Source organism: Choloepus didactylus, chromosome 9 (genome assembly GCF_015220235.1).
Source record: "Choloepus didactylus isolate mChoDid1 chromosome 9, mChoDid1.pri, whole genome shotgun sequence".
Taxonomy (NCBI): Eukaryota; Metazoa; Chordata; class Mammalia; order Pilosa; family Megalonychidae; genus Choloepus; species Choloepus didactylus.
In genome coordinates this window covers 92,849,267-92,876,822 of record NC_051315.1, presented here as the reverse complement: position 1 = coordinate 92,876,822, position 27,556 = coordinate 92,849,267, and the positions used below count along the sequence as shown (strand labels likewise).

Here is a 27,556-nt window from a genome sequence, read left to right as displayed (position 1 = left end):
GCACTAAACACTAAAAAATAAAAATCTTCTGGATATTATCCAGTTATCTTAAGAAATTAATTGATTAAAATCACAGAGGTATATTGCAACTTTTGATGATTGTTAAGCATAATTTTTTGGAAAGCATCTCTTAATGAGATGCAAGATAGAAAGAAGGTTGTCTATAGTACTTTGATTAAAGGGGGCCTCACAGACACCAATATTTTGAAATTACTCTTTATTTGCTTTGAGATTTCTATACCTCCCAGCAAGGTACTGTGAAGCACATTGGGATTAATGAAAGTTATGGATTTCTTTTGTGAAGAAGGAAAAGGATGCTTGTGAAAGAGGTAGTTATCTCTTTAAAAAAAGTTGTTGTTCTTATTAATCCACTAGGATGTATGCTTTATGAGGGCAAGCATTTTATTTTTATTTTGTATCTTTTTGCCTGTTCACAACTAGGCCCAGAACAGTGACTGGCACACAATAAATACTCAATAAATATTTGAAGATTATTAAGTTGAACAAAAAAGCAAAAGGCTGTTTTATTTAATGAATCAGGAAATCACACATGGTATATATGGTATTTCCCTAGGGTTTGTGTGAGTGGGTTTCCCCGGCAACATGAAAAGCGTTGGAAAGAACTCTGTGGTCGAATGGTATTGGATCCTGAATTTATGGTACAACTTCTCACAGGAGTCTATTATGCCATGTAAGTAGGTAGACTGTGAAATTGAGTGAATTCTTCCTTATGCTTGGAAATTTAACATTTCTTTTTGTTCCTTTTCAGTTTTACAATACTGAATTTATTCTTTTGTTCCATGATGGACACATTATCTTGCTTTTCTAATATGGATTCCTTTTACTACTTTAAAAATAGGCAAAATGTAATATAACTAGTCATTAATACTGAATTCTAGAAATTGTTATGTTCTTTTTTTGAAAAACTTTGTATCACTATCATCCTTAAGAGTTTTTACAAACAGGCTTTCGGGAATACTTTAAATAGATTATTCCGAATATTAGGACATGATAAAAATCAATTTATTTGAAGGAACATCTGTAAAGTATTTGAACATTGGTTTTTTTTGTTTTTTTTTTTTTTGAAGTGGAAAAAATTTTATAGGTTCGTATTTTCACAACTGTGTCCAGGTTTCATAGGAACAAGCTTATTTCTGAAAATTAGTGCATTTGGCTTATAATACATTGGTTATATTTTTATATTTAACTCATACATAAATATAGACTTATATTTTTAAATATCTTATATAACATATAATTATATTTATAAATTTATTTGAGTAGTTCACAATTCATTTACAGGTAACTTTTAGTCACTTTTGGCCTATCTCCAAATTGTTTTTTATTACCACATAAAACAAACACAATATTTTTTTCCAGTGCAGAATTTAATGAGATACAGTTATAGAAAAATTTAGAGCAGATAGCCAAACTATTGAATGGTTTATAAAACCCATGCTTCATTACCATTTTATGCTGTGAATAATGACCACATCAGTGAAACACAGTCACTATTTTCTGGATAACTTGGTGAAGAGTAACCAAAAAAATCATCAAATGTGGGAAATGGTTTTGCCAAAAAATTCAAACAAATGATCAGACACTGGGACTTCTTATTTGGGCTGGAAGGAACCAGAGCTAGTAATTCATTCTTAATAAACTACTCAGGGGATTCCCAGGAATTTAACTGCTTCAGATTTACAGTTTTCTTGGTAGCTGATACTGGAGGTTGCTACTTATTGATGCTTCCGTATAGGGAGGAGAAACCTCACATGAGGCTGTTTTGCTGTCATGTTCCTGAAGGACCACTGGTCACCTGGGTGATAAGACCGTAACATCTTGGGGTCACTTTCACCTTGGGCAGGTCTTGCCTGACCTTCTCCCCAGCACTCTCAGGGCCTCCATCAGCTAGGCCCCCATAGGCTTGGGGATGAGGGACATGGCCCACCAGGAGGCTCACATACTCCCTTGTGTGTGGCCCCATTAGCCCCTGGGCCCAGGCCTTTTCAAGCCCATTCTGGTTCCTCTTGCCAGAGTTTTGCTGACTAACTTTGATACTTTTCCCTCAACTCAGTGTTTGTTTGTTTTTTTATTCCAATTTTGGCACTATTTATTTAATATCCTTCCCTTCCAACCATGTTTCACAATATAAAAAACTTTTTACATTTTGCCACCTTTTAATGAAAGGAAGGTGGTGATGGTGGCAGAGCAGCTCAACAGCTCCACACATGCAGTTTCTCAGATCAGAAACTGACAGAGAAAGAGAGGGAGGGAGGGAGGGAGGGGGAGAGAGAGACTGCTGCCCCACACTCTTTTTTTTTTTTTTTACTTTTTTTTTTTATTAAATTCAGTTTTATTGAAATACATTCACACACCATACAATCATCCATGATACACAATCCACTGTCCACAGTATGATAACATAGTTATGCTGAACATTGGTTTTTGAAATCTTTGTTTTGTTCTTGCAGCCAAAAGCCTAATAGTTTACAAATGAAATTATACAAAAATTGATGGGAAAAGCTTGTTTCAGAACCAAAATACTAGGACCTGAAATATTAAGGAGGTTGTGTTGATGAGTAGAGATATTTGCTAACAATAATAAATGATCTGCTTTTTTAAGGTATAATGGACAGTGGGACCTTGGCCAGGAAGTTCTTGATGATATCATTTACAGAGCTCAGCTAGAACTCTTTTCTCAACCACTATTGGTAAGTTGCTGTATTTATTCTTTAATACTCCTGTGTCTGAAAAAGGCACTATTCTGTAAAATAATTCAATATGTATTGTAATTGGCAATCCAAATCAATGGGGGAAAAAGTTATTGCATAATAACAATTTGTTAACTATTTGACAGAAAACAAAATTGATTTATATCCTCCCTACCTGTCATGTACCAAAATAAAGTTCAGATAAATTAAAGACTTAAGTATTTTGAAATCCTTTAACTAAATGAAAGAGAAAAAAAGCTATAAAAATTTACTCAAATCTGTAGAGAAGGGAAGGGATTCTAAGCAAAGTAATGGGAAAAGTCACAAAAAAACATTGAATTTTTAATCACATAAACATTTAAATTCTGACCATGTTTTTTTTTTTTTTTAAGTAAAATCAATATGCAGTGGAGAGTATGGTGTGACCCTGTGCTTGTGAAAACCTTGTGGCTCACACTTCCTTTATCCAGTGTATGGACAGATGAGTAGAAAAATTGGGACAAAAAGTAAATTAGTAATAGGGTGGTATGGGGGGTATAGGATGTTTTGGGTGTTCTTTTTTACTTTTATTTTTATTCTTTTTTGGGGGGGGGGAAATAATGGAAATGTTTGAAAATTGATTGTGGTGATGAATGCTCAACTATATGATGATACTGTGAGCCACTGATTGTATACTTTGGACGGGTTATATGGTGTGTGAGTATATCTGAATAAAATTGCATTAAAAATATGCAATGGTTTGTCTGTTTTAATTTTTTGTAAATAAAGTTAAAAAAAATATATGGAGTGGAGAGGATTGTGAGAAGATGGTAGAGTAGGAAGCTTCAGGAATAAGTTCTTCCACCAGAACAACTATTACACGTGTAGGCAGTGTCAGAATCAACTATTTTGAAACTCTGGAGTATAATAGAATACTGTGCAACATGGAGGGAGAAATGGGAGGAAGAGGCTGGTAAATAGTGGTAAATAACAGTGAATTGTACTCTCCAGGCAGTGGCTACCATCACCCATCTCCCATCTTGTGGCAGGCAGCAGTGAATTACTCAAACACGGCTCCTGGTGCACTTGCAAAAACTAAATAGCAAAATGGCAAGATAAAAAAAAGTCATGCATTAGCACTAGTTAGTTTAAATGTAAATGGATTATAATCTCTAGTCAAACGACAGAGATTGGCAGAAAAGATGAAGAAGCACCACCCAACTATATGCTGTTTACAAGAGACCAACCTTAAATTAAAAGACATGAGCAAATTGAAAGTGAAAGGATGGAAAAAAAAATTTGTACCATGTAAGTAAGAACCAAAAGAGAGCAGGGGTAGCAATACTAATATCAGATAAAATAGATTTTAAGTCAAAAACTGTTACAACAGTCAAAGGAGGTCGTTATATACTGATAAATCGGGTCAGTTAAACAAGACATAGCAATAATAAATATATATGCATCTAACAGCAGAGCCCCAAAATATATGAAGCAAATATTGACAGATTTGAAGAGAAAAATTGATGGTTCTTCATTAATAGTAGGAGACTTCAACACACCACTCTTAATAATTGATAGAGCATCCAGATAGAAGATCAGTGAGGAAATAGAAGAAATAGAAATAGAAGAAAGTGAACAATACTCTAAATCAACTAGACCTAACAGAGATATGTAGAACTCTTCACCCAGCAGCAGCATAATACACATTCTTCTCAAGTGCTCATGGATCATTCTCCATGATAGACCGTATATTAGGTCCCAAAACAAGCCTCAATAAATTAATAAATATTGACATCAAACAGTGTATCTTCACCAACCACAACAGAATGAACTTAGATAAATATCAGAGAGAGAAATGGAAAATCCAATAGATTAAAGAGCAAGTCACAAGGGAAATTAAGAAGTATCTTGAGTTGAATGAAAATGAAAATACAGCATGAAAAAGATTATGGGATACAGCAAAAGCAGTGCTTACAGGGAAATTTAGCTCTAAATGCTTAAAAAAGAAGGCTTCAAATCAGAGACATAACCTCAATACTAGAAGAACTAGAAAAAGAAAAGCAAACTAAACATGAAGCAAAGGCGAAGGAGATAAATGGAGATAAGTGTAGATAAATGAAATAGAGAATGATAAAACAATAGAGAGAATCAACAAAACCAAAAGTTGGTTCTTTGAAAAGATCAGTAAATTTGACAAACCTTTAGCTGGACTGACAAAAAAAAAGAGAGAGAGAATACAAATAATGAAAACCAGAAATGAAAAAAAGGGGCATTACTACTGACATCCCTGAAATAAAGAGTATGCTGTGAACAACTGTATGCCAGTAAATTAGATAACCTAGAAGAAATTGACAAATTGTTAGAAAAACACAAACTACCTACATTGACTCCAAGAAGAAATAGAAGATCTCAGCAAACTAATTAATAGTAAGTAAAGAGATCGAATCAGTCATCAAAAACCTCCCAACAAGGAAAAGCACAGGACCAGATAACTTCATGAGGAAATTCCACCAAACATTCCAAGAAGACTAACTCCAATTCTGCTCAAACTCTTCCAAAAAATTGAAGAGCAGGGATCACTCCCTATTTCATTCTACGAGGCTAATGTCACCCTCATACCAAAGCCAGATAAAGATACCTATGAGAAAGAAAAGTGACAGAGCAATATCTCTTATGAATATAGAAGCAAAAATCCTCAACAAAATGCTAGCAAACTGAATCCAACAGCATATTAAAAGAATTATACACCATGATTGTGATGGTTGGGTTCATGTGTCAGTTTGGCCAGGTGATGGTGCCCAGTTATCCAGTTGAGCAAGCACTGGCCTAACTGTTACTGCAAGGACATTTCATGACTGGTTAATAAAGCAGAAGGCTGGTTTATTAAATCATCAGTCAATTGATTACATCTGTGGCTGATTACATCTACGATCAACTAAGGGAGTGTCTTCTGCAGTGAGAGAATCCGGTCAGTTGGGTTTAATTTAATCAGTTGAAGACTTTGAAGGGAGAAGAGAGAATTTTTACTACTTCTTCAGCCAGCCGGCCTCTGTTGGACTATTCATTGAAGACTTTAATCGGAGTTGCCAGCTTGCGGCCTGCCCTGTGGAATTTCGACTTGTTGCGTGAGACACTTTTATAAAATCTCATGTTTACAGATATGTCATGTAGGTTCTGTTTCCCTAGAGAACCCTGACTAATACAGTGATCAAGTGGGAAATTGAATAGCATATTAAAGGAATTATATACCATTATCAAGTGGGAATTATCCCTGGTACGCAAGGATAGTTGAATATAAGAAAATCGAATAATGTAATATACCACATTAACAGAATGAAGGTTTTTGGTTTTTCTTATGCCTTTGTTTGATTATGGTTTGTTAATTTTCTTGGGGTATGGTAGGAACATGTTAGAAGCAACTTAGTTATTTTAGGTTATTTGTTTTTTTATTCCTTTGGTTATGGTTTGTTAATTTTCTTGGGGTATGGTAGGAATATGTTGGAAGCAAAGTAGTTATATAAGTTATTTGTTTTTCTTATTCCTTTGTTTTGTTTTGTTTGAAATGGTTTTTTTGTGTGTGTTATGTTTGTTTTAATTTTTTGATAAAGTTAAAAAAAAACTTATTACAAAGCCACAGTAATCAAACAGTAGAATCACATTGAGAGTTCAGAAATTAACCTTCACATTTGTGGCCAACTGATTTTTGATTAGGGTTCCAAGTCCACAGAAGACTATTTTCATTTGCAAATAAATGAAGATGGATCCTACCTCACCGCATATACAAAAATCAACTCAAATTAGATTTCAGCATCCCTAATTTTATCCCAATGGTTCATTACAACAAATGGATAATAGAAAAAAAATGACATCCTACTAATACAATAATATCTTATATTTGTGACTCTCTTTAATGTCTCTTTAATGTCTAATGTCATAGTTTCATCATTGTACCAATCTTGTAAATTAAGTACTGGGGCATTTTCAAAGCAATTTAGGTATAAAGAGATTAGTAATGTCTAGGCCTAGAACATTCCTTTGTTGTTTGGGGTCTTTGAGAAACCTAGTAAGTAACACTCCCTCTCCCTATTCAAATCTAGAGACAGGTGATAAGTAGACAAAATGGTTGGCAGTTGGAGAAACAGGTATCACATTTATTAGTAGTAAAGGGTATATGGAAAGACTTAACTCCCCCACCCCCCCTCAGTCTAGATCTTGGACCAGCCCTCTTGGAGGGAAGGTTTGAGTTGGCAGAGCAGGCACATGATCCGGGTTGCTGCCTTCTTGTCCAAGTGGAGAGGGTGGGAGAAAAACAGTCCTCTAGCTTAAGATCTCCGCTAGATTAGCGCTAACCGACTAAGAAATGTGGACCAATCAAGGTAACTACTCTCCAACCAGTTATCTCCCACTTCTCCATGGATAGCAGAAAGTCGTGGGACAAAAGGCTAGAACCGTTGAGTACAAATTTCTTTTCATGGAAATAGACTTTTGGATAAGTCAGATATTTATCAGAGATTAAGTTTTGCCTATTATTTATTATCTGAAGGACCAGAAACTTACTCTTAATTTTTCTTACGCTTATTCTACGCTTATGCTAAGTTTTCTTATATCGCAGTTCAAATGTTAAACAGTTTTTGTCTCTTTGGACTGCTATTCTTTTGTCTTTGAAAGTCAGCAACTTCAAGGAATCAGTGGGGTATGTGACTTGTTTTAAAAAATAAATCCTCATTTGAAAAGCCTGGTTAAAAATACAGAACATTGGAGATACAAACATTTCTGACACATTGTACTTTCAAAATACAATTTTTAAATACATTTTCAAAAACTTTAGAGACCTGAAATACCAGAATAAGCATAACCTGTATATTGATTATAAATTTGCATAGACTTATATTATCATTTTAGGTTGCCAATGCCATGAAAAACTCATTACCATTTGATGCTCCTGATTCTTCACAAGAAGGCCAGAAAGTACTTAAAGTGGAAGTCACTCCAACAGTGCCAAGGATTTCTCGGACTGCAATTACAACAGCTTCAATTCGTCGTCACAGATGGAGGAGAGAAGGTGAGTATAAAATCTCCATATTCCACTTATAGATTCAAGTAAATTTATCACTGTTTTTACATGATAGTACATATTATAGTACTCTGTATAATTAAATTTTTTCAGTTTTTAAAATAGCAATAGAAATTTAATTTAAATGCTGTAAGTTATTTTAATATAACTTATAAATATATATATATTTTAAGTAGAAAGAAGTTATTTAGACTATTTTATGATTGCTAAATCAGGAAATAAGATCAGGTTAATTTTTGCCTTTTTTCTGAAGTAGTAGTAGCAATAGGAAAAAGTTTCTTTAAGCCTTTTACCATACTAAAAAAAAAAAAGGTTCATAATTGAGCATTGTGGGATAAAACTATATGACTTGCCACACTAACAGTATAATAGAAGCTATCAGTAAAAGAATTGGTTCTTGTTTTTAGATTTTTACCTTTGCTTTTCCTTTTTCTGTAAATGCTGAATCCAGCAGTATTTTATAGGCATTATTGTACTTGAATTCTCAAGCTGTCTTGCCTAAAAGATAGTGATTGCCATTTTAATGATCCCTATTTTTCTTCCTATTCATTTGCAAACCTTACATTGTTCATCTGCTGCCTTTATGTGTGTGCATCCAGTGTACACACATGTAACTATATAAATAGTGTTTGTGTTTATATCATATCCATATATACATTCTCTTATCTGCCTGGGTCAAAATGCTCAGAAAGAATAGAGCAGCACAAAAGCACTAAAATTTTATATGTTGAATCCCAGATGGCTTTGACTTCTCAAACGAGGCTGACTCGAGTATTCCTGGCTCCCCGATCCAACACGGCTCCACTGACCTAGGGATCAAACGTGTGCAAGAGGGGGAGGTGCTGATGCGCAGGACCCCTGAGCATGGCTCGCCGGAGCCCAACTCAGCAGCAGCCACAACAGAGGGTAGGACAGAGATGAGGAGGCAGAAGTCAGTGAGGCAGTTGCTGGAGAAGGATCCTGGCTCTATCCCCAAACAGAATATCTTTCCATTCTAGTGTGTGTTTCCACTATCTCGGGGTGTATTAGCCCTCCTTGCAAAGCACACCCCCCTATATGCCTAGCACCAGGTCAGGTACAATTTTTAGTTACCATTTGTGCTGGCCTGGAGTCTGCATCCCTGCGTGATCAAGAACAGCTTGGCATGGCTACTAACAAGGCAGAGGCCTATATCCAAAAGGTCTGCAAATGCTTGGAATTTTTTCATTACTGAGCATGTTTATTCTAACATTAGGAAAGGAAGAAATGTACCCAATGGACATGAGCCTTATTAGTCAGAATTAATTTCATTTACACAATAACTTATTGTTTTCAAAAAATCCGTAAAGAGACTTTTAAAACATGAATATATTATCTTTGAAAAATTAGACTGAATTGGAGCCAACCAACTTATAACTAATCCCAGTGTGGTCAATTAACAATAATTTCTTATCTGTTTGATAGTGTATTCCATAATTGATTGGCTTTTTATAATCTATGGATCAAGTTGACTGGGTCTAAGTAGTGAACCTCTAACATCTTTCCTCTACAAATGTGCTATCCTGGTGCATACTACATTTTGTTGATTATTGTAAATAATGGTTGTATCATATAGCTCCCAAATGGAATTGAAATGTATTTTTTCGAGGTTGTATATTCTAGTAGGTCTTTGTTTCTACAGTATAGCTATCTCAAAATGAGAATTTTTCACTCTCCCCTACCACCACTATCTGTAAAAGAACATTTCTCTCTGATGGAAAAGTATTTACAAGCTGCTTTGCATGTTATGCCATAGGTTGGCTTTGTGAAAGATGGAATATTATTTAATGTTTTGCTACTGTGGAACCTTTATACTAATTTAGGGAATATAGTAAGTAGTTTAAAATAGTTTATATATTTTTACTTATTTTAAAGACAAAACATACATAAAGCAGTTACCTTCCACCTTAGGAAGATCTCTTATTCTTTGGTGCATTGGAAATTTGAGCATGCTCAGTAAGAATCTAAATCTACCCTCTGTTCCCTTGCCTATGTGTCCAGATTGACATTACTTCATTTAACAATGTTGCACGTGCATGAGCTAGGTACCCTAAGAAGTTGGTGCTCTTTTACAGAGATCCTTACATAGTTGTGAAAGATGCAGTCTTTTTCTATATATATCTCTTTGTTATTCCTAGCGGTCAGTTTTATCTTACATATATGCATAAAAATAAGAATATGGGTAGACGTGGAATTGAGAGTCAGCCTAAATTGAACAGTAGTCTATTTCTTGGTGACTGAATGAGCCATTTGAGATGTATCTATTATCAGTGTTAGAATATTGGAGTATTTGTCCTAAAGGTAGAACCATGTTGACAATTGATGAAGTTCTAGAAAGTGTGGGATTAGGTTGAAACATTTTTTGCAATTCATCAAAAGTCCTACACTGTGAGAAAGGAACCAAAATCGTAGTTAATTTTAATATCTCATATCACTGGTAAAATTTTAGTTCGTGGGTGGAAAGAGGAATAAGTTCCTTGAGTATGTTTCAAGTTTCTTTTACCTTTTAATTTGTTTTAAATTTTAACCATTAAAATGGTTAAATGGTTTAGCCATTAACCTTTTAATTTAGATTAATTGTAGATTAATTTCTTATAATGTTTGTAAGAAATGGCAGTTATGAATAGAAAAGTTCACTAAAAATCCTTTTCAGTTGTTTTTTCTTTGGATCATAAACAGTATTGTTATCATGTAGGGAGAAAATTAGAAAGGAAAAAAGTTGTGAGAGACAATTGCTTTTTTGTTTTTGTGGTCTGTTAAATAGAAGGAAGGAAATTACTAATCTGTGAAAAGTTTTGATAATTCTGAAGGCTGCTGGAGCTTTTGGTTAATGTTGATAATTGACTTTTTTCCTTTTAAAACAAGTTTTCTAGGATGCTGGTTTTAAAATTTAAATTGTATTTATTATGTATTGAAATTGAAAGGAGAATATGACTCCATCACTTACCTTTTTTCCAATTGTCAAGTAACTTTCTTTTGTGACTTTTAAAACTGGAATTAAAATTATTGTTAAATTGAGGACAAAGTCTGTGATTAAAGTGTAGTTAGTGTTCCATTACAATGAAACAGCATTTCTTAGTATATAAAATGTCAGTAGATTGTCTTGCATGGTGGCTTTTGTTATCATGATCTCTTTTATGGCCATATTGCTTGGGCATCAGATTTGCATGTAGCACAATTCAGAAGCTAGCACTAAGTCTCTCAGTCTCATTTCCTAATTAAATAGATGTACTCAATGATATATTTCCATTGATTTCCAGTTTTATATTATTAATATTAATTATTAATATATTACTAATATCAATTCTGAATGAACCTTTTCTTGGGCAACAAAAATGATATTCAAATATAGTTTGAAGTTTTTATTTTGAGTCACTTTATATACTATTCTTTTGAAGAAGGGGTTGAGAGAAGTGGTGTCAGCCGCTAGTATTCTTAGTAAATGCATTTTCATATGGCTTTGCATGATAATTAAAGATTTTTAAACTGCTGGATATAACAAAAAAAGTGCCTTTTGCTTTAAGGATAGCATTTTTCATTCTTCTTTTGAGAGGAAGGAAATAACTAACCCATATGAAAAAACAGAACCAAGAAAATATTTTTATTTTTCCAGGTACTATGTTAAATAAAATATTGTGCTTAAATATTTCATATATTTACATACTTTATGTGGGTAACATGTATCTCAGTATAATATGTTTAGTATTGTCTTTCCTAACATTTTATCTTAATTGTAATATTGATGTCTGTTTTGTAGATTCAGCTTAAACTTTCTTGCAGTCTGGGAAATGTATTAAACCACTATCAGTTTTCGAAAAAAGCAAGTGTATTACTTTCTAAGAGAATGTTGATCATACTTTCAGGAAGAGATTTGGGCTTTCTGAAAATGCCAAGCTAAATGTACATATTCTTCTCTTTCCACAAAATCCCAAGATAAGGATTTTTTCATTAACTGTGGTTTTTGCATGAAACATGAGATACTACAATATTTTTTGTTATGATAATAAAACATACTCATTGAAAGAAACTTAAAATATGACAGAAGTACTTAATAAAAAAGTAAAAACCTCTCTTAAATATACTTGTTGGTTCTGCACCCTGCTTCTTGATAATCAGGAAACTATTTTCTTTACATTAATTTATCAAGAAAATATGGAAAACAGTGAGTAGATAAGTCCGTAAGACAAAAAACGTTTATAAAGTTTCTGGAAGCAATTCAGAGTTTTTTTTTAGTTTTGAGTTAGAAGGTTTACTAGTTCCATGTTAAGGATTCTAAAACCATATACAAGCAGATGGGTGTTGAGTAAATGTAAAATTTTATTGCAACTAATATGGGTTTGGTCTGTATGGATAATGAGTTTTTAGTGTAATTCTGGGTCACTTTTAGCATGGTTTATACTAAGGCAGGTTCAGGAAGATTGAGGAAAAAGTTTGTTTTAAGCAGGTAGACGTGGTTACCTCAGATTGACAGTGTATTATAGAAGATTTATGCTAAAAGAATGTATTTTACCTAAAGTTTTTATATGTGCCTACATTTTGATAGTATACTAAATAAGTTTGTAGATAGTTTTACAGGAGCTGGATTAATGAAAGCTAAATGAACAGAATAAAGGACAAAATTAGATTGAGGTTTATTCCCCTAAATCATAGAGGGGAAGTGTTGGGTCAGTGTTAAGTCGTTATTCACAGCTGCGTTTTATTTAATTTAGCTATTGCTCAGTGTGTCTGATTTGTTTTTTAGGTGCTGAGGGTATAAATGGAGGAGAGGAGTCTGTAAACCTGAATGATGCAGATGAAGGGTTTTCATCAGGAGCTTCCCTCAGCAGTCAGCCAGTTGGGACCAAACCATCAACCTCCTCTCAGAGGGGAAGCTTAAGGAAAGTAGCAACTGGACGTTCAGCCAAGGATAAAGAAACAGCCTCTGCCATCAAATCCACTGAGAGCCCTCGAGATTCGTTAGTTCGCAAGCAGTATGTGCAGCAATCAACTGATCTTAGTATAGATTCAGTTGAACTGACACCAGTGAAGAAACACCTGAGCCTGCCTGCTGGCCAGGTGGTGCCAAAAACCAATAGTATAAGTTTAATCCGGACAGCCAGTGCTTCCTCAAGTAAATCATTTGACTGTGTAAATGGCAGCCAAGCAAGTACCAGCATTAGGGTTGGCACTGAGGGAGTTACTAATTTAGCAGCTAAAAATGCTAATCGATATTCAACCATCAGTCTACAGGAAGACCGGCTAGGTCAAACTGGAGAAGGTAAAGAGCTCCTCAGCTCAGGAGCCCCCTTAACCAAGCAGTCTCGATCCCCAAGTTTCAATATGCAGCTAATATCCCAGGTGTAGTTTTGACATCCTCTCTCCTCTTTCTGCTTTCCTTTTAAACTGAGCATTTCATTGTGCAAGAAGACACTTCATCCCACGTTGTGAAAATATTAGTCATGGTAATCAGATTTGATATAGTTTAGATATATTCATACTGTATTTTGTATGGAAACAGCAATAAGGTTTTCTTCCCCCTTTCCTCTATCTTCTCTTTACCTACTCCTTGTAAATGTGTTTGTAAAGCAGTATAAAACATATGCTTCTTCCATGCCTTTCTTTCTCCTTGGATGATGTGCAATCCATTGTACGCTGATAAGTCCCATCCAACACTGTGAGGCTGAGGATACATTAGAGGAAATGGTATATATGATCCCTATGAAATTATTCTTTGGCTTTGTTTAAAAACAAAACGGGTTTGTTCTCTTAATAGGACTATGAAGACTACTGGATCATATTTTTTTCTCTTAACCAGGAGTGCCTCAGAGATTCTGCTATGACTTTGGACTTCTCTGAGTCTGTGCAATTTTCTTGAGAAGCATGGAGAAAGGTAGCAGACTGCTGCACTTTTTCATTAAATGAGGGTAGCCCTTTTTTTTTTCCCACCTTTTTTCCATCTCCTTTATCTTGAGGACATAAATGTTCAGTTACCGAGGCATTCAAATCAAGTTGTGGCCCCTCTGTTGGAGAGAGGGAGAAGGGGCTCTAAATTGATTGTGTAGTTGAAAATGCACTTTCAGTGGCTCTGTAGTCATAATTAACATGTTTTCCCTCCTCCCCACCAGGACGTAATGCCATTTATGTCCTTAAAGCTTGAACAAGTAACAAATCAGAGAATCCAAGGGTTATGTTCTATTTTCCAGGAATGATTGATACTTGGTGCTGGGGTTTTGTGGGGGGAGGGGTGGTTTTGTTTAGTTTGTGTGGGGTTGTGTGTATGAAGGGAGGTTTTGATTTTATATTGTTTGCTTGTTTTCCTTTGTGAGCTGATGATGACTGAAAGTAGAACAAGTACGTCTTCAGGTAAAGAGAGGGATTTCTCAATCCACTTTCTGTAATGTCAGATTATTGGAGAAACCCTTTCAGCTGCTTTCTAGATGTACCTAAATTCAGTCAGATATTTTGGATCTGAACTCCTGATAGATTATATACTTCAAGGAAATACATCAGGGACAGATAATTGGCTGAAAACACTGATACTTCAATGTGACATATTTTTATAGAACATTTCTACCAGGGGGTACAGACTTGATTTCTCCTAAAAGGACCACACTGCCTTTGTGTTTATTGTAATGCAATTTGTGTACCTTTAATCATATATCTGCAAAAGTTTCTCATTTTTATAAAACTTTGAAATCATGCCAGTAAGCTAGATGTTGAATGTATGTAAGTAGCATTTGGTAACTGTGCTAAGAAGCTACAAAAAAAGCATTATTGTTAAAAAAAAAATAATTATTGCTGATTTGGTTGGATAACATTTCATTATATACTCTTTTGAGTCTTAGGCACTAAGGCTAGAAATAGAAGGGAACTATATTGGATATTTGAAAATCAGTGTATTGTGACTTGAAATGTTGTAAGTTATCCTCTACATAAAGAACATCAGACCTTTTAATGCTTTGTATATATAAATATTTTTACTTTGTTATTATGAAAGAAAAAGTACTGAATAATTTATAGAAAGCAAATATTCTCCTAATAAAGTTTAAAATTTTATCTCTAGCAAGTAAAATTACAGTGGATTTTTTTATTAGAGAGGTTGTAGGTTTACAGAAAAATCATGCATAAAATACAGTTCCCGTATACCTACAGTAGATTTTGATGAATAAAATAACCAGAAAAATGCCTCTTATTTTTTTTCATACCAAGAAATCCTTCCCCCCTTTTCTCTGTTTTGATTATAAGAACAATTTTTAAAAGAGATTTTCTTTTATAATCTTTATAAAAGAATAGTGAGATGCTTGTTTGAGTTTGGTGGTCTGTAACATTTTTCAGCTCATAGAAAATGGAAAACTAGAACTTGAACTTGTATTTACAACATTGCCAAAGTCCGGAGTGAAGCTAAAAGGTGATAAGTAGATAGTTTATTGATTTGTGTGTGTGTATATATGGTGTGCGTATATATATATACACATAGTATGTATATATCACAGATATATTTTAGATATCCCTTCTTTTAATTTAATGAAGGGATGTCAGATAAATGAAAAGAATTAAAAGACAGCCAAAATAAACAAGGGATAAATGTCTGTGACACACTAAGAAAAACAGTTTCAGGTATAAAAGGAAAGGAGCATTGTATTTTGCAAAGAATGAGATTTTGGCAATAGCTGGAGGTCAGTCACTTTATGACAGGAATGCCTGATTTGTTAGAAGTGCTGAGCAGTTGTTTTTAATTCAACAACTGGTGCATTTTTTTTTGGCATCTAAATCTAGCATGATTCTAGTTAAAGCACAAAGAAATATCAAATAATAGCAAAGCGGTAATAAGTAAAATAGAATAAAACAATATCTCCCTTTGGTTTTTGTTAGAAATTTTATGTTATGCCAGGAAAACTGTTTCTGAAAAGTTTCACTTTACTTAGGGGGGTTTCATTTATCTATATGTGTCTATGTATGTATTTTGTATGTATACATACCCATTATTGTTTCATGACTCTGTAACATTTGTGTTCCATTCTCCTAGGTGATGTGCTTTGGAACCAGTGAAGAAACACTTCATTTAATTAAAACTTTAATTCAGATTCTTAAAACAAATTTTCTGTGAAAGATATAGTTAAAGTGGATTGAGTTAGTTTAGCAAACCATGAGTCAAATTTTCTGAAAGATTTTGATATTCATTTATATTATTTACTGGTATTTAATTTAAAATAGTTTTGTTTCTGATATACAGAAGTTCGGTTACAATACTGCCCAGCAATATTCATACTTTATCTTTTAACAACCTTTTGTTTTATAGTTCCTAGTTTCTAATAAAAAGTCCAGCCATCTGTGGAAAAGTTATTTAGGGATAAAATACTTATCTGTAATAAAACAATTTGATTGATGCTGTCTGTGCCAGGTTGGGTTAGGTAATACAAAGAAATATCCGAGGGTCTTGAGAACTCTTCTCTATGACATTAACTAAAAATCATGTTACTAGAAAGCAAATAAAAATGAAAGTGAAAAACAGAAAAACAATATTTAAAATATGAAAATATTTTAAGAAGCTGGGGGGGAACATGGTTGTAATTTTAAATCCTGATCCTTTCCCTCCTAATTTACTCTACTGTGCCTGTTTATTATAGAATCAGAATTTTTGTGCTAGAAGAGACTGTAGAGATAATCTAGTTAAGTCTCCCAACATTGCTTCACCCTCATCCAGCCTAAGGAAACAGACTCAAAGTTGTGACATGATCAAGGTTACATAACTGAGAAGCAGAGTCAGAAGCAAATATTTGTCTCCTGTCCAATGCATATTAACACCCCCACTGCCTCTACTGTCTCTCTTTAACATACTACATTAAATGTGGTACCTAACACTCTCCATTTCTGCAGTTTCTTTACAGTTTTGGTCTAGTAGTTGGTGAATACATCACATTAAGAAAAGTATTACATCCAGAAAAAATATGGAGTAATAAACATAGATGAGGAAGTGTTGGAAATTTGGTATTATACAAATGTAAGGATAGATACATTATTCTTTATTCTGATTTATGCCTTACTATTTTCTGCCACATAACAGTTGTATGCTGCCATTTTATAGTTGGTTATATTTCTGGGGATGTATTTAAGTGCAAAATAAACCCAATGAAATGGCTTTGATCAGTGTTTCTAACTATTTTAATGTAATTTTGAATCAGCCAGCTTTCACAGTCAAAAAAGTGGCAGGTTAATTTTATTACACAATAGTGATGCAAGGTAAAGATTAAATAAATTTGATTCCATTAATTTTTAATGTAGAAATAGATTGAACCTTGCTTGTACTTAGAGCAGAAACAAGCAATATTTCCTTATGTGATTGAAAAAGATTTATAGTGTGAAGCTTATGAGTCCTTAATGGAACAGTGACCATGATGTCATTTAAAATGTAAATACAGTATAAAATGTCTTAAATGTGGTAGACTCAGCTATATAAGCTCGAAATTTACAACCTATATTCTCAAATTCCACTAAGTAGCTTTAAATTAATTATAATTATTTATTAGATACTGGAATACTGAGAATAACTTACTTTAAGATTGTTTTGTTTGCACTATTTTTGTGAATATTTTAATGAAGTGGGTTTTTTTCCTACCTCACTTTGTGAGGTTTCTATGAGTCCATTTTGGAGTACTTTAGTTGTTGACAATCAGTTGTTTCATTTAACTCTGCATGTTCATTTATAAATAGAAAAAAATAGTATCTGTCTTTGGGGGTAGTACAATATTTATCAAACACTGGCAAGAAGGAACTCTTCATTTCTGATCTTGGATTATAAAGTAAGTTTTGTTTTATGTTTTAAAACAAAAAGTTATATTTTTGTTTTTGAGTTTAAAAAGTTTAATAGGTCATGCCAGTGGTTGGGAAGTCTATAAGAATTTTAGGGTAACTTTTCTGTACTATGGCTATGTTAAACAGCCTGAATGTGAGACTTTTTCAAGTTAAATGATTATTGTCATGTTTCAAACCAATGTTTCAAATCACTAAGTTAGTTGAGACACTTAGTTTGTAATACCTTAAATTTTTTAAAAGTGCTTTTTAGAAACAGGTTGTTTAAAAACCAAATAGAAATTGATAGATTAAACTCTAAAAAATTAGAATATTTACCAGATTGTAAAAAGATGGAATGCAGTGTAAAATTAACTGTGCTAATAAAATCATAATGAGTCACCAGAGTAATGCAATTTTCCATTGCCAGGGTTGTCGCATTGATAATGTGATACATAACTTTTAGTATTACCTGTGCTGTATGTAGCTATTGGGTATATCATATTGGTACTGAACATACCTGGGAAATACTGTTCATAGAATCAGCCACTGCACATTTTAACCATGTTATATTTTTTGGTTGTGCTGTTAGAATTAGAGGAATCGTCACTGCCCAACCTTCCCTACCCAGGTAAAAACAGTCCTTCTAAACCTGACTGCACAACCGTAAAATTCTGGTAACTTCAATCTTTTCAGTATTTTGGGTTTAAAGTGATCTTAGCCATTATTGACATGAGAAATATACATGAGAGCAAACAATTCAGGGTAGAATATTAGTGGAAAGCTGAGAATGCTGTGAAAAAACTGGCAGCATAGTACAGAAATGTAGGTTCTTTGTTTTGTTAATGTTTCTGAGAAAATGTTTTCATAATGTTTACAAATTAAGGTACATGCAGATGTCTGCTGTTAATGATTTTACAAAAAAAAAAGATTTAGGTATAGCTTAAATTATGAGTTTGTTTTTTTTTTTAATTGTGTTATCTGAGGAGTACCACTAAAAAAAAAATCCTTTTTTTTTTTTTTTTTTTTCAAAGAGAAATGAACTCAGTCGGACAGTCTCTCCCCAATTACAGAATTAATATCAATCTGCTTTGCTGTATTTGCATGTCAGCAGCTCAGTGTTAATTATATAAGAGGAAAATCTTTACATCTTCCTTGATAACAAAATTTCCCAAAGAAAATGTATCTACCAAATATAAGTTTTAAAGTACCTAACTATAGAGTAATGAAGCCTCTTTAACATAAAAGATTCTTTGTAAACCTGGAGGAAATAAATATTAAAAGATTATTTGACCTGGAAAATAGGTATACAGTGGTTAGAAGATTCCATTTGAGGTTTTCTTATGTCAGGAAAATGTCAATATTTTACACTTCCAGCAAAAATTCCTGTTAAAGATTAAGTCCAAATATTATTCCTCATTGTACATTTTCATGTCTCCTTAACTCAAATTAAAGATTCTGCTCATCAGTATTGAATTAAAGGGGAGAGGGGTTTCTAAAATTGGTATATTGTATGACATTGTTTTGTATGTTTTTGTCGTTAACAAAATTGAGGGGAAAATAATGAAAATGCATCTCTTTAAATGGACAATTGCAAATATTTCTAGTAAGTATGGTATTGGCTAAAATGTTACAGATTGTTTACATAATTTATGTGTGGGATCACTCTAGGTATATATTTCTTTGCAAAGAAAACATAATTGGGTTAAGGAAAGCTAAAATACTGGCTTTATGAATGTATGAAACAATAAGTACTAAGATTCAATTAAACTATTAAGTAATGAATTTTTAAAACATGAAATGTATTGTAAATTAACTGACATTCCAAATAGAGTCTATGTATTATTTTCCCGTATCAGGTGGTACTTAAAAAATAATGAATATGTTAATCAGACTCTTAAAAAGAGATTTATTCTCCAAAAATTATTAATGTGTGTATGTGTGTGTGTGTGTTTTAAGTTTTATCATCCATACTGAATTGAGAGAGATGATCCATGCTCCCTGTGGTGATTTTTATACAACTGTAATAAGTTCCTTTACTACTTTGTGGTGAATATTTTTATTCTTATTCTAAAAACTATGTTGGTTTCACATTCCGTTTAACTGTTTGAATGAAAGTTTTTACAGTTCAATAATTATTTTCCCACTCTTTTTCTCGTGATAATTTAGCTCTCCTGAGCTGCAATTCTGAAGAATTTTTACTATTTTGGCATTAAGTAGTCTAATTTCTGTCACAATGGACATGTAAGCAGCAAATATCCTACTTTCATATGTTTGTTTGCCTGATAAAAGGATATGGAGTTTATACAACAGCTCTTCTTTTTCACTAGCATCAACCTATAGCTTGGTGTAAATTTCCAAAGTATTCGGAGAATGGTGCTGGTGAAAATTTAAACATGATAGGCATGAAGAAAATATGATCTCTATTGAGTGATGTCCTTTCAATCTAGGACTAGTGAAATCTTTTTTTTCAGAAATGGGAAAAACAAAAAAAAAAACCCCGCACATTTGAGATCATATTTATTGGTGCATGTAAGCCATTATCTTAACTGTCTTACTGAACTGGTTAATGCTGTTGATTGTTGAAATGTGAAATGTAATCACTGTTGACATTGTAAATATCTGCCAGAGATGAAAAAATATTTTAAGTTATTGTAAATAAAGATGTTTAAAATTCAGTTATCAGTCTGCAATGCAGAAATAGATCTAAGATGTTAAATATTGTGTTTCTTGAGAGATGTGTAATTTTTCCTGAGATGTATCTAGTTACATTAGGAATGTAAATTTTCCTTTGTACAGTATAAAAATACAGCTTTATTTGGCTTTTGACTGGATTTCCCTGAGTTCATTTTATATTTTAGCAAAATTTTATACCTTAAAATGACCTTTCATGGTATTTTTTCCAAAGCATGGCACTTCCTCTGTATAAGTCTGAACTTTTTATTTATACCATAACACCCGATTAAATTAAGGCAATATATAAAATTGCATATAACACCATAAAATAAAAAAAAATGTAGGAATGAAGACACATAAAATATGTACCATGTTATTGTTAGGGCACAAATTTAGCTTTGAATCTTAAAGCAGCCAATTACATGACTTGCAGATATCCTTAACATAAAACAAATCAATTTCTCAGATGATGCACAACTATTTCTAGTGCTGAGATGTTAGAACAATTTCTTTCCTGGGTCCTTATAAAGAAGAGCTAATATTATTACCGTATCATTTATACTTTTTTAGCATTGTATGTAAGTACCTGTTTCCTCACACCCTCGCCAGTAAAAGACCAACTTTTTGGTCTTTCCCACATTTTGTTCTTTAAAGTACTTCAGCCTTATCTTAGAACATGAATCTATTCAAGGGCTGAGCCCCAGGCTGTCTGTTCCTTTCCCTTTACATGTGCTTCTTAGAAAATCCCTTTTGTGTTCTCTCCTTATGGCTTTTATTCCTTGCTTATGCACTAAAGCTGTATTCTCTATTTTATTTCAGATTCAAACAATACAGGCACATTGACTTTTTTTTTTTATTAAATTCAGTTTTATTGAAATACATTCACACACCATACAATCATCCATGGTATACAATCCACTGCACATTGACTTTTTGATACATTGTTTATTATGCTTGAACCCAAAACTGCTGATAAAGACTAGAAATTCCCCCCAAAATGACTTAAGACAACTAACCAAGCCTGTTTTTTTCCTCCTTGAATCTGGATCTACATCAGTTAGAAAGGATAAGGTTTACTAGTTGACAGTTTTAATTTTTTCCTGTTATTAAAAATGTAATACTTGGTCATTTCGAAAACCTTAGAAAATACAGGAAAAGTACAAAGGGGAAAATCACTTTAAGTTATTATAATAAAATTGTGATATTGATAAGATAGTGCAGGCACTATTGTCCACATATATACAACTGTGGTCCAGGCCACAATATTTTTGGTCCAAAGGGTTCTTCCCATATGACTGAAACAATAACAACTAAAATCTTAGTTCTACAATTTAGGCATCATTCTAAACACTTTAAAGAAAATTCAGTAATGTGCTTGGTACTCAGTACAACACTGGGAGGTAAGTACTATTCTTTGTAAGAAAAGGAAAATATTTCTGCCCAAGGTCACAGAGCTGGTAAATGGTAGAACTGGGATTGAATGCAGACATTCAGATTCAGGGACTTGTGCCCTTAATCCTCATAAATACTGCTTCATGAATTGTTGTTGATTGTTCTCAATTGTTAGTGCACTTGCTAAACGCCTGCCCTTTCCTCATAAGACAAAGGCACTGTAGGGATGGGAAGAGAAGCAGAGTTGGATCTCAGTAGAGCTAGATTACTAATAGGCAGACTAAATCTGTTAAAGAATTAAGGCCTAATGACTTAGGCATCCATAGTTATAAATTAATTTCTCTCATGCAAGTACAGTGGTTCTGGTTATATACCATTCTGATATGTACCATCCTCAGATTTGAGGAAATATTCTTTCTGTGCGTTCGTAAGAGGAACTGCACTTGAGAAAAGCTGGTTTAGAGCATAATAAAGCAAAGGAGTGTCCCAAAACATGAAACATAAAAATACTTGATGTTCTAGTTTGCTAATGCTGCAGAATGCAAAACACCAGAGATGGATAGGCTTTTATAAAACGGGGGTTTATTTCGCTACACAGTTACAGTCTTAAGGCCACAGAGCATCCAAGGTAACACCTCAGCAATCGGGTACCTTCACCGGAGGATGGCCAATGGCATCCGGAAAACCTCTGCTAGCTAGGAAGGCAGCTGGCATCTGCTCCAAAGCTCCGGCCTCAAAACGGCTTTCTCCCAGGACGTTCCTCTCTAGCAAGCTTGCTCCTCTTCAAAACATCACTCCCAGCTGCCCTCTGTTAGTTCCCTCTCTCCGAGTCAGCTCATTTATATGGCTCCACTGATCAAGGCCCACCCTGAATGGGTGGGGCCACGCCTCCATGGGAACATCTCATCAAAATAATCATTACCCACAGCTGAGTGGGGCACATTCCAAGAAAATCTAACCAGCACCAAAAATGTCTGCCCCACACAAGACTACAAAGATAATGGCATTTGGGGGACACAATACATTCAAAGCAGCACATTCCACCCCCTGGACCCCAAAATGACATTATCTTTCCATATACAAAATACATTCATTCCATCACAATATCACAAAAAACTTAAATCATTTCAGTAACAATAGTTAAGCACAAAATCCCATCAAAATCAATTTAGGCATGGTCAGTCCCAAGGCACAGTCTTTCTTTAGCTGTGGATCTGTGAACTTAGAACAAGTTATATGCTCCCAATATACAAAGGAGAGACATTCATAGGCTAAGAGTTTCCACAAATCCTTTCTGGATAATTCCATCTCCAATCTTGGCTTGTACTGAAATGGCAGCTGGGTTCCATGTTTGGTAACATCCTCACGTTGGGCTGTAGCTTCTGGGATTCCACCCCCTGGAAGCTCGTAATTTTCCAAACCATCAGCTTCTGGTTTCTTAGAACCCAAGAGTTCAGTTCTAAGTTTATCTCTCTCCACTCGCATTTTACTATAAGCTGCAAGGAGAGGCCAGGTTACATCCTCCACACGTAGTCTGGAGGTCTCCTCAGCTAAGCACTCCAGGTTGTCGCTTTCAAATTCTTCCTTCCATCTGACACCAGGACTCAATTTTGTCAAATTCTCTGCCGATTTAAAACAAGGATCACCTTTCTTCCAGTTTGCAACAACACATTCATCATTTCTGCTCAAGTCCTCATCAGAAGTATCTTTAGAGTCCATATTTCCACAGTCTCTTCAAAGCAGTTTTGGCCTTTTCTATCAGGCTCCTCACAATTCTTCCAGAACTTCCCCTTATCCATTTGAAAAGCCATTCCAACATGTTTGGTATTTGCAAACTCAGCAGCAAAAGCACCCCTCTTCCGGTACCAAAATCTGTTCTAGTTTGCTAATGCTGCAGAATGCAAAACACCAGAGACGGATAGGCTTTATAAAACGGGGGTTTATTTCACTACACAGTTACAGTCTTAAGGCCACAAAGCATCCAAGGTAACACCTCCGCAATCGGGTACCTTCACCGGAGGATGGCCAATGGCATCCGGAAAACCTCTGCTAGCTAGGAAGGCAGCTGGCATCTGCTCCAAAGCTCCGGCCTCAAAATGGCTTTCTCCCAGGACGTTCCTCTCTAGCAAGCTTGCTCCTCTTCAAAACATCACTCCCAGCTGCCCTCCGTTAGTTCCCTCTCTGCGAGTCAGCTCATTGATATGGCTCCACTGATCAAGGCCCACCCCTAATGGGTGGGGCCACGCCTCCATGGGAACATCTCATCAAAATGATCATTACCCACAGCTGAGTGGGGCACATTCCAAGCAAATCTAACCAGCACCAAAAACGTCTGCCCCTCACAAGACTACAAAGATAATGGCATTTAGGGGACACAATACATTCAAACCGGCACACTTGACAGCCCTCCCTCCCACCCCCTGAAAAACTGCCAGGTAGCAAGGGGGAAATAAACTGTGGAATTGACTTTAAATTAATTTTACTACTTAATGTTATAATGTTATTTAAATTAAATAGGGGAGGGCAGATATATAAGATGTTTTTGCTATTCAGGGCCCCATTCCCTGCCAAATAAATGTAATTGGCTTTTCCATTTCTGCAAAGTAGGCTGTTGGAATTATGTTTGGGATTGCGTTGAATCTGTAAATCATTTTGGGTAAAATTGACATCTTACCAATATTTAGTTTTTCAATCCATGAACATGGAATGTCCTTCCATTTATTTAGATCTTTGAATTCTTTTAGCAATGTCTTCTGGTTTTCTGTGTGTCCTTTATATCCTTGGTTTAATTTATGCCTAGATATTTGATTCTTTTAGTTGCTATTGTAAATAGAATTTTTTTTCTTGAATTCCTCCTCAGCTTGCTCATTACTAGTGTATAGAAACAATACTGATTTTTGTTTCTTGATCTTGTACCCTGGTACTTTGCTGAATTTATTAGCTCTAGTCATGTTCTCGATTTTTCAGGACTTTATATATATACATATATGATCATGTCACCCCAAATAGTGACAGTTTTACTTCTTCCTTTCTGGTTTGATTTGACTGACTTTTATTTCTTTTCCTTGCCTAACTGCTCTAGCTGTAACATCTAGTAGAATGTTCAATAACAGTGGTTACAGTGGGCATCCTTGTCTTGTTCCAGATCTTAAAGGAAAAGTTTTCACCCTTTCACCATGGAGTATGATGTTAGCTGTGGTTTTTTCATGTTTGTCCAGTATCATGTTGAGGAATTTGTTTTCTATTAACTGTTTTTCTAAGTGTGATGATCAACAAAGCATGCTGGATTTTGTCAAATGCTTTTTTCTGCACCAATATAGATGATCATCGGGTTTTTCCCCCTTCATTTTGTTAATGTGGTGCATTACATTAATTGATTTTCTTATGTTGTACAACCCTTGCATCCCTGGCATAAAACCCACTTGGTCATGGTGTACAATTCTTTTGCTGTGGTGTTGGATTCAATTTGCAAGTGTTTTTTGTTTGTTTTCAAGATTTTGCATCTGTATTCGTAACAGAAATTGGTCTATAATTTTCTTTTCTTGTAGTGTCTTTATCTGACCTAGGGTGATGTACTCATACAATAAGTTAGGAGGTGTTCCCTTCTCTTAAATTTTTTGGAAGAGTTTGAGCAGGATTGATACTAAGTCTTCTTGGAATGATTGGTAGAATTAACCTTTGAGGCCATCTAGTTCTGGGCTTTTCTTTATTGAGATGTTTTTGATGATGACTGATCAGTTTTTTATTTGTAATTGGTCTGTTGAGATCTTCTGTTTCTTCTAGAGTCATTGTAGGCTTGTGTATTTCTGTGACTCTGTCCATTTCATCATGGTTGTCAAATTTGTTGGCATAAAGTTATTCATAGTATCTTCTTATGATCCTTTTTATATCTGTGTGGTCAGTTGTAATGTCCTCCCTCTCATTTCTGATTCTATTTATTTACGTCTTCTCTCTTTTTTTCTTTGTCAGTCTAGCTATGGGTTGGTTAATTTTATTGAACTTTTCAAAGAAGCAACTTTTGGTTTTGTTCATTCTATTATTTTTTTATTCTCAATTTCATTTGTTTCTGCTCTAATCTTTATTTCCTTCTCCTTGCTTTGGGATAAATTTGCTGTTCTTTTTCTAGTTTTTCCAGGTGTGCAGTTAGGTCTTTGATTTTAGTGCTTTCTTCTTTTTTAATGTAGTTAGGGCTATAAATTTCTCTCTCAGCACTGCCTTGGCTGCATGCCATAAGTTTTGATATGTTGTGTTCTCGTTTTCATTTGTCTCAGGATATTTACAGATTTCTCTTGCAATTTCTTCTTTGAACCAACTGATTGTTTAAGAGTGTTTTATTTAACTTCCATATATTTCTGGATTTTCCAGTTCTCTACCTGTTAATGATTTCCAGCTTATTCCATTTTGGTCAGAAGATGCTTTGTATTATTTCAGTTGTTCTAAATTCATTGAGACATGTTTTCTGACCCAGCATGGGGCCTCTCCTGAAGAATGATCCATGAGCACTTGTGAAGAATGTGCATACTGCTGTTTTGGGGTGCCGTGTTCGGTATATGTCTGTTGGGTCTAGTTTATTTATCATATTTGTCAAGTTCCCTGTTTTCCTTATTGATCTTCTGTTTAGATATTCCGTCTATTGATGAGAGTGGTGTATTGAAGTCTCCAACTATTATTGTAGAGGTGTCTGTTTCTCTCTTCAGTTTTGCCAGTGTTTGCCTCGTGTATTTTGGGGCATCCTTGGTTAGGCATATAAATATTTATGATTGTTATTTCTTTGTAATGGATTGCCCCTTTTATTAATATATAGTGTCCTTCTTTGTCTCCTATAGCAGCTTTGAATTAAAGTCTATTTTGTTCATTATTAGTATAGCAACACTAGCTCTTTTTTGCTTATTATTTGCATGGAATATACTCTTCTACCCTTTCACTTTCAATGTATTAGTGTCTTTGGGCCTAAGGTTTCAGTCTCTTGTAAATAACACATAGTTGGATTATGCATTTTTTTTTTAATCCATTCTGTCCATTTGTGTCCTTTGCTTGGGGAGTTTCAGCCGTTAACATTCAATGTTATTACTGTAAAGGCAGTACTTAGTTTAGCCATTTTGTCATTTTTTAATGCGATTTTATTTAGATATATTCACATACCAAACAATCATCCAAATGCCCTTTGGTTTTTATATATCATATATCTTTTTTTTTTTTTTTTGGTCCCTCTTTTCCTTTATTGCAACCTCCTTTTCTGTATAATTGATCTTGTGATGTAATTGATTTTTTTCTCATTTCCATTTCTGTATTTTTAAAATTCTTTCTTTGTGATTACCCTGTGGTTTATATTACACAACTAAATCTTTAACCTACTAATTTGAAAAGATACAAGCTTAGCTTCAATAGCATACACACTCCATGTTCCCATATCCCTCTGTTTCCCCTCTTTATTTTGTTTTTGTCCCACTTTACCACTTTATATTTTTCATGTCCATTATCAGGAAATATGCCCTTTTCTTGTTCAATTGTATTCTGACTCATATAAATTAAAGAATAGAGTTGTATATTGAGGATACGGTACTATTGGGTCTTGCATTTACCCTTTTAGTTACCCTTACTGATGATCTTCATTTCTTCACACTACTCCAAGCCACTCTTTCCTATCTTTTCCTTTCAACCTGCAGAAGTCCTTTTAGTAATTCTCGTATGGCAAGTCTTTGATTGATGAACTCTCTCAGTGTCTATTTATCTGTGAATACTTTAAACTCTCCTTCTTTTTCGAAGGACAGTTTTGCCAGATAAACAATTTTGAGCTGGCAGTTTTTCTCTTTCAGTACTTTAAATATATCATACTATTGCCTTCTTACCTCCAAGGTTTCTGATGAGAAATTGGTAGTTAGTCTTATTGAGGATTCCTTGTATGTGTTGAATCACTTTTTCTTGCTGCTTTCAGAAT

General features: G+C 34.3%; 1 protein-coding gene across 2 annotated transcripts in view; it reads left to right on the top strand.

Moving 5' to 3' along the window:
• FAM126B (family with sequence similarity 126 member B) overlaps positions 1-20,379 on the top strand; it is a 105,534-nt gene extending 85,155 nt beyond the window's left edge. The window contains exons 9-13 of one of the 2 annotated variants that reach the window (XM_037849292.1): positions 575-691; positions 2,624-2,711; positions 7,593-7,752; positions 8,503-8,670; positions 12,524-20,379. In XM_037849292.1, the coding sequence (XP_037705220.1) occupies positions 575-691; positions 2,624-2,711; positions 7,593-7,752; positions 8,503-8,670; positions 12,524-13,125 (1,135 nt within the window). In that variant the 3' untranslated portion in view covers positions 13,126-20,379. The remainder of the gene's footprint in view (positions 1-574; positions 692-2,623; positions 2,712-7,592; positions 7,753-8,502; positions 8,671-12,523) is intronic. The other variant, XM_037849293.1, reaches the window with a different exon arrangement.
• Positions 20,380-27,556: the final 7,177 nt, after the last annotated feature.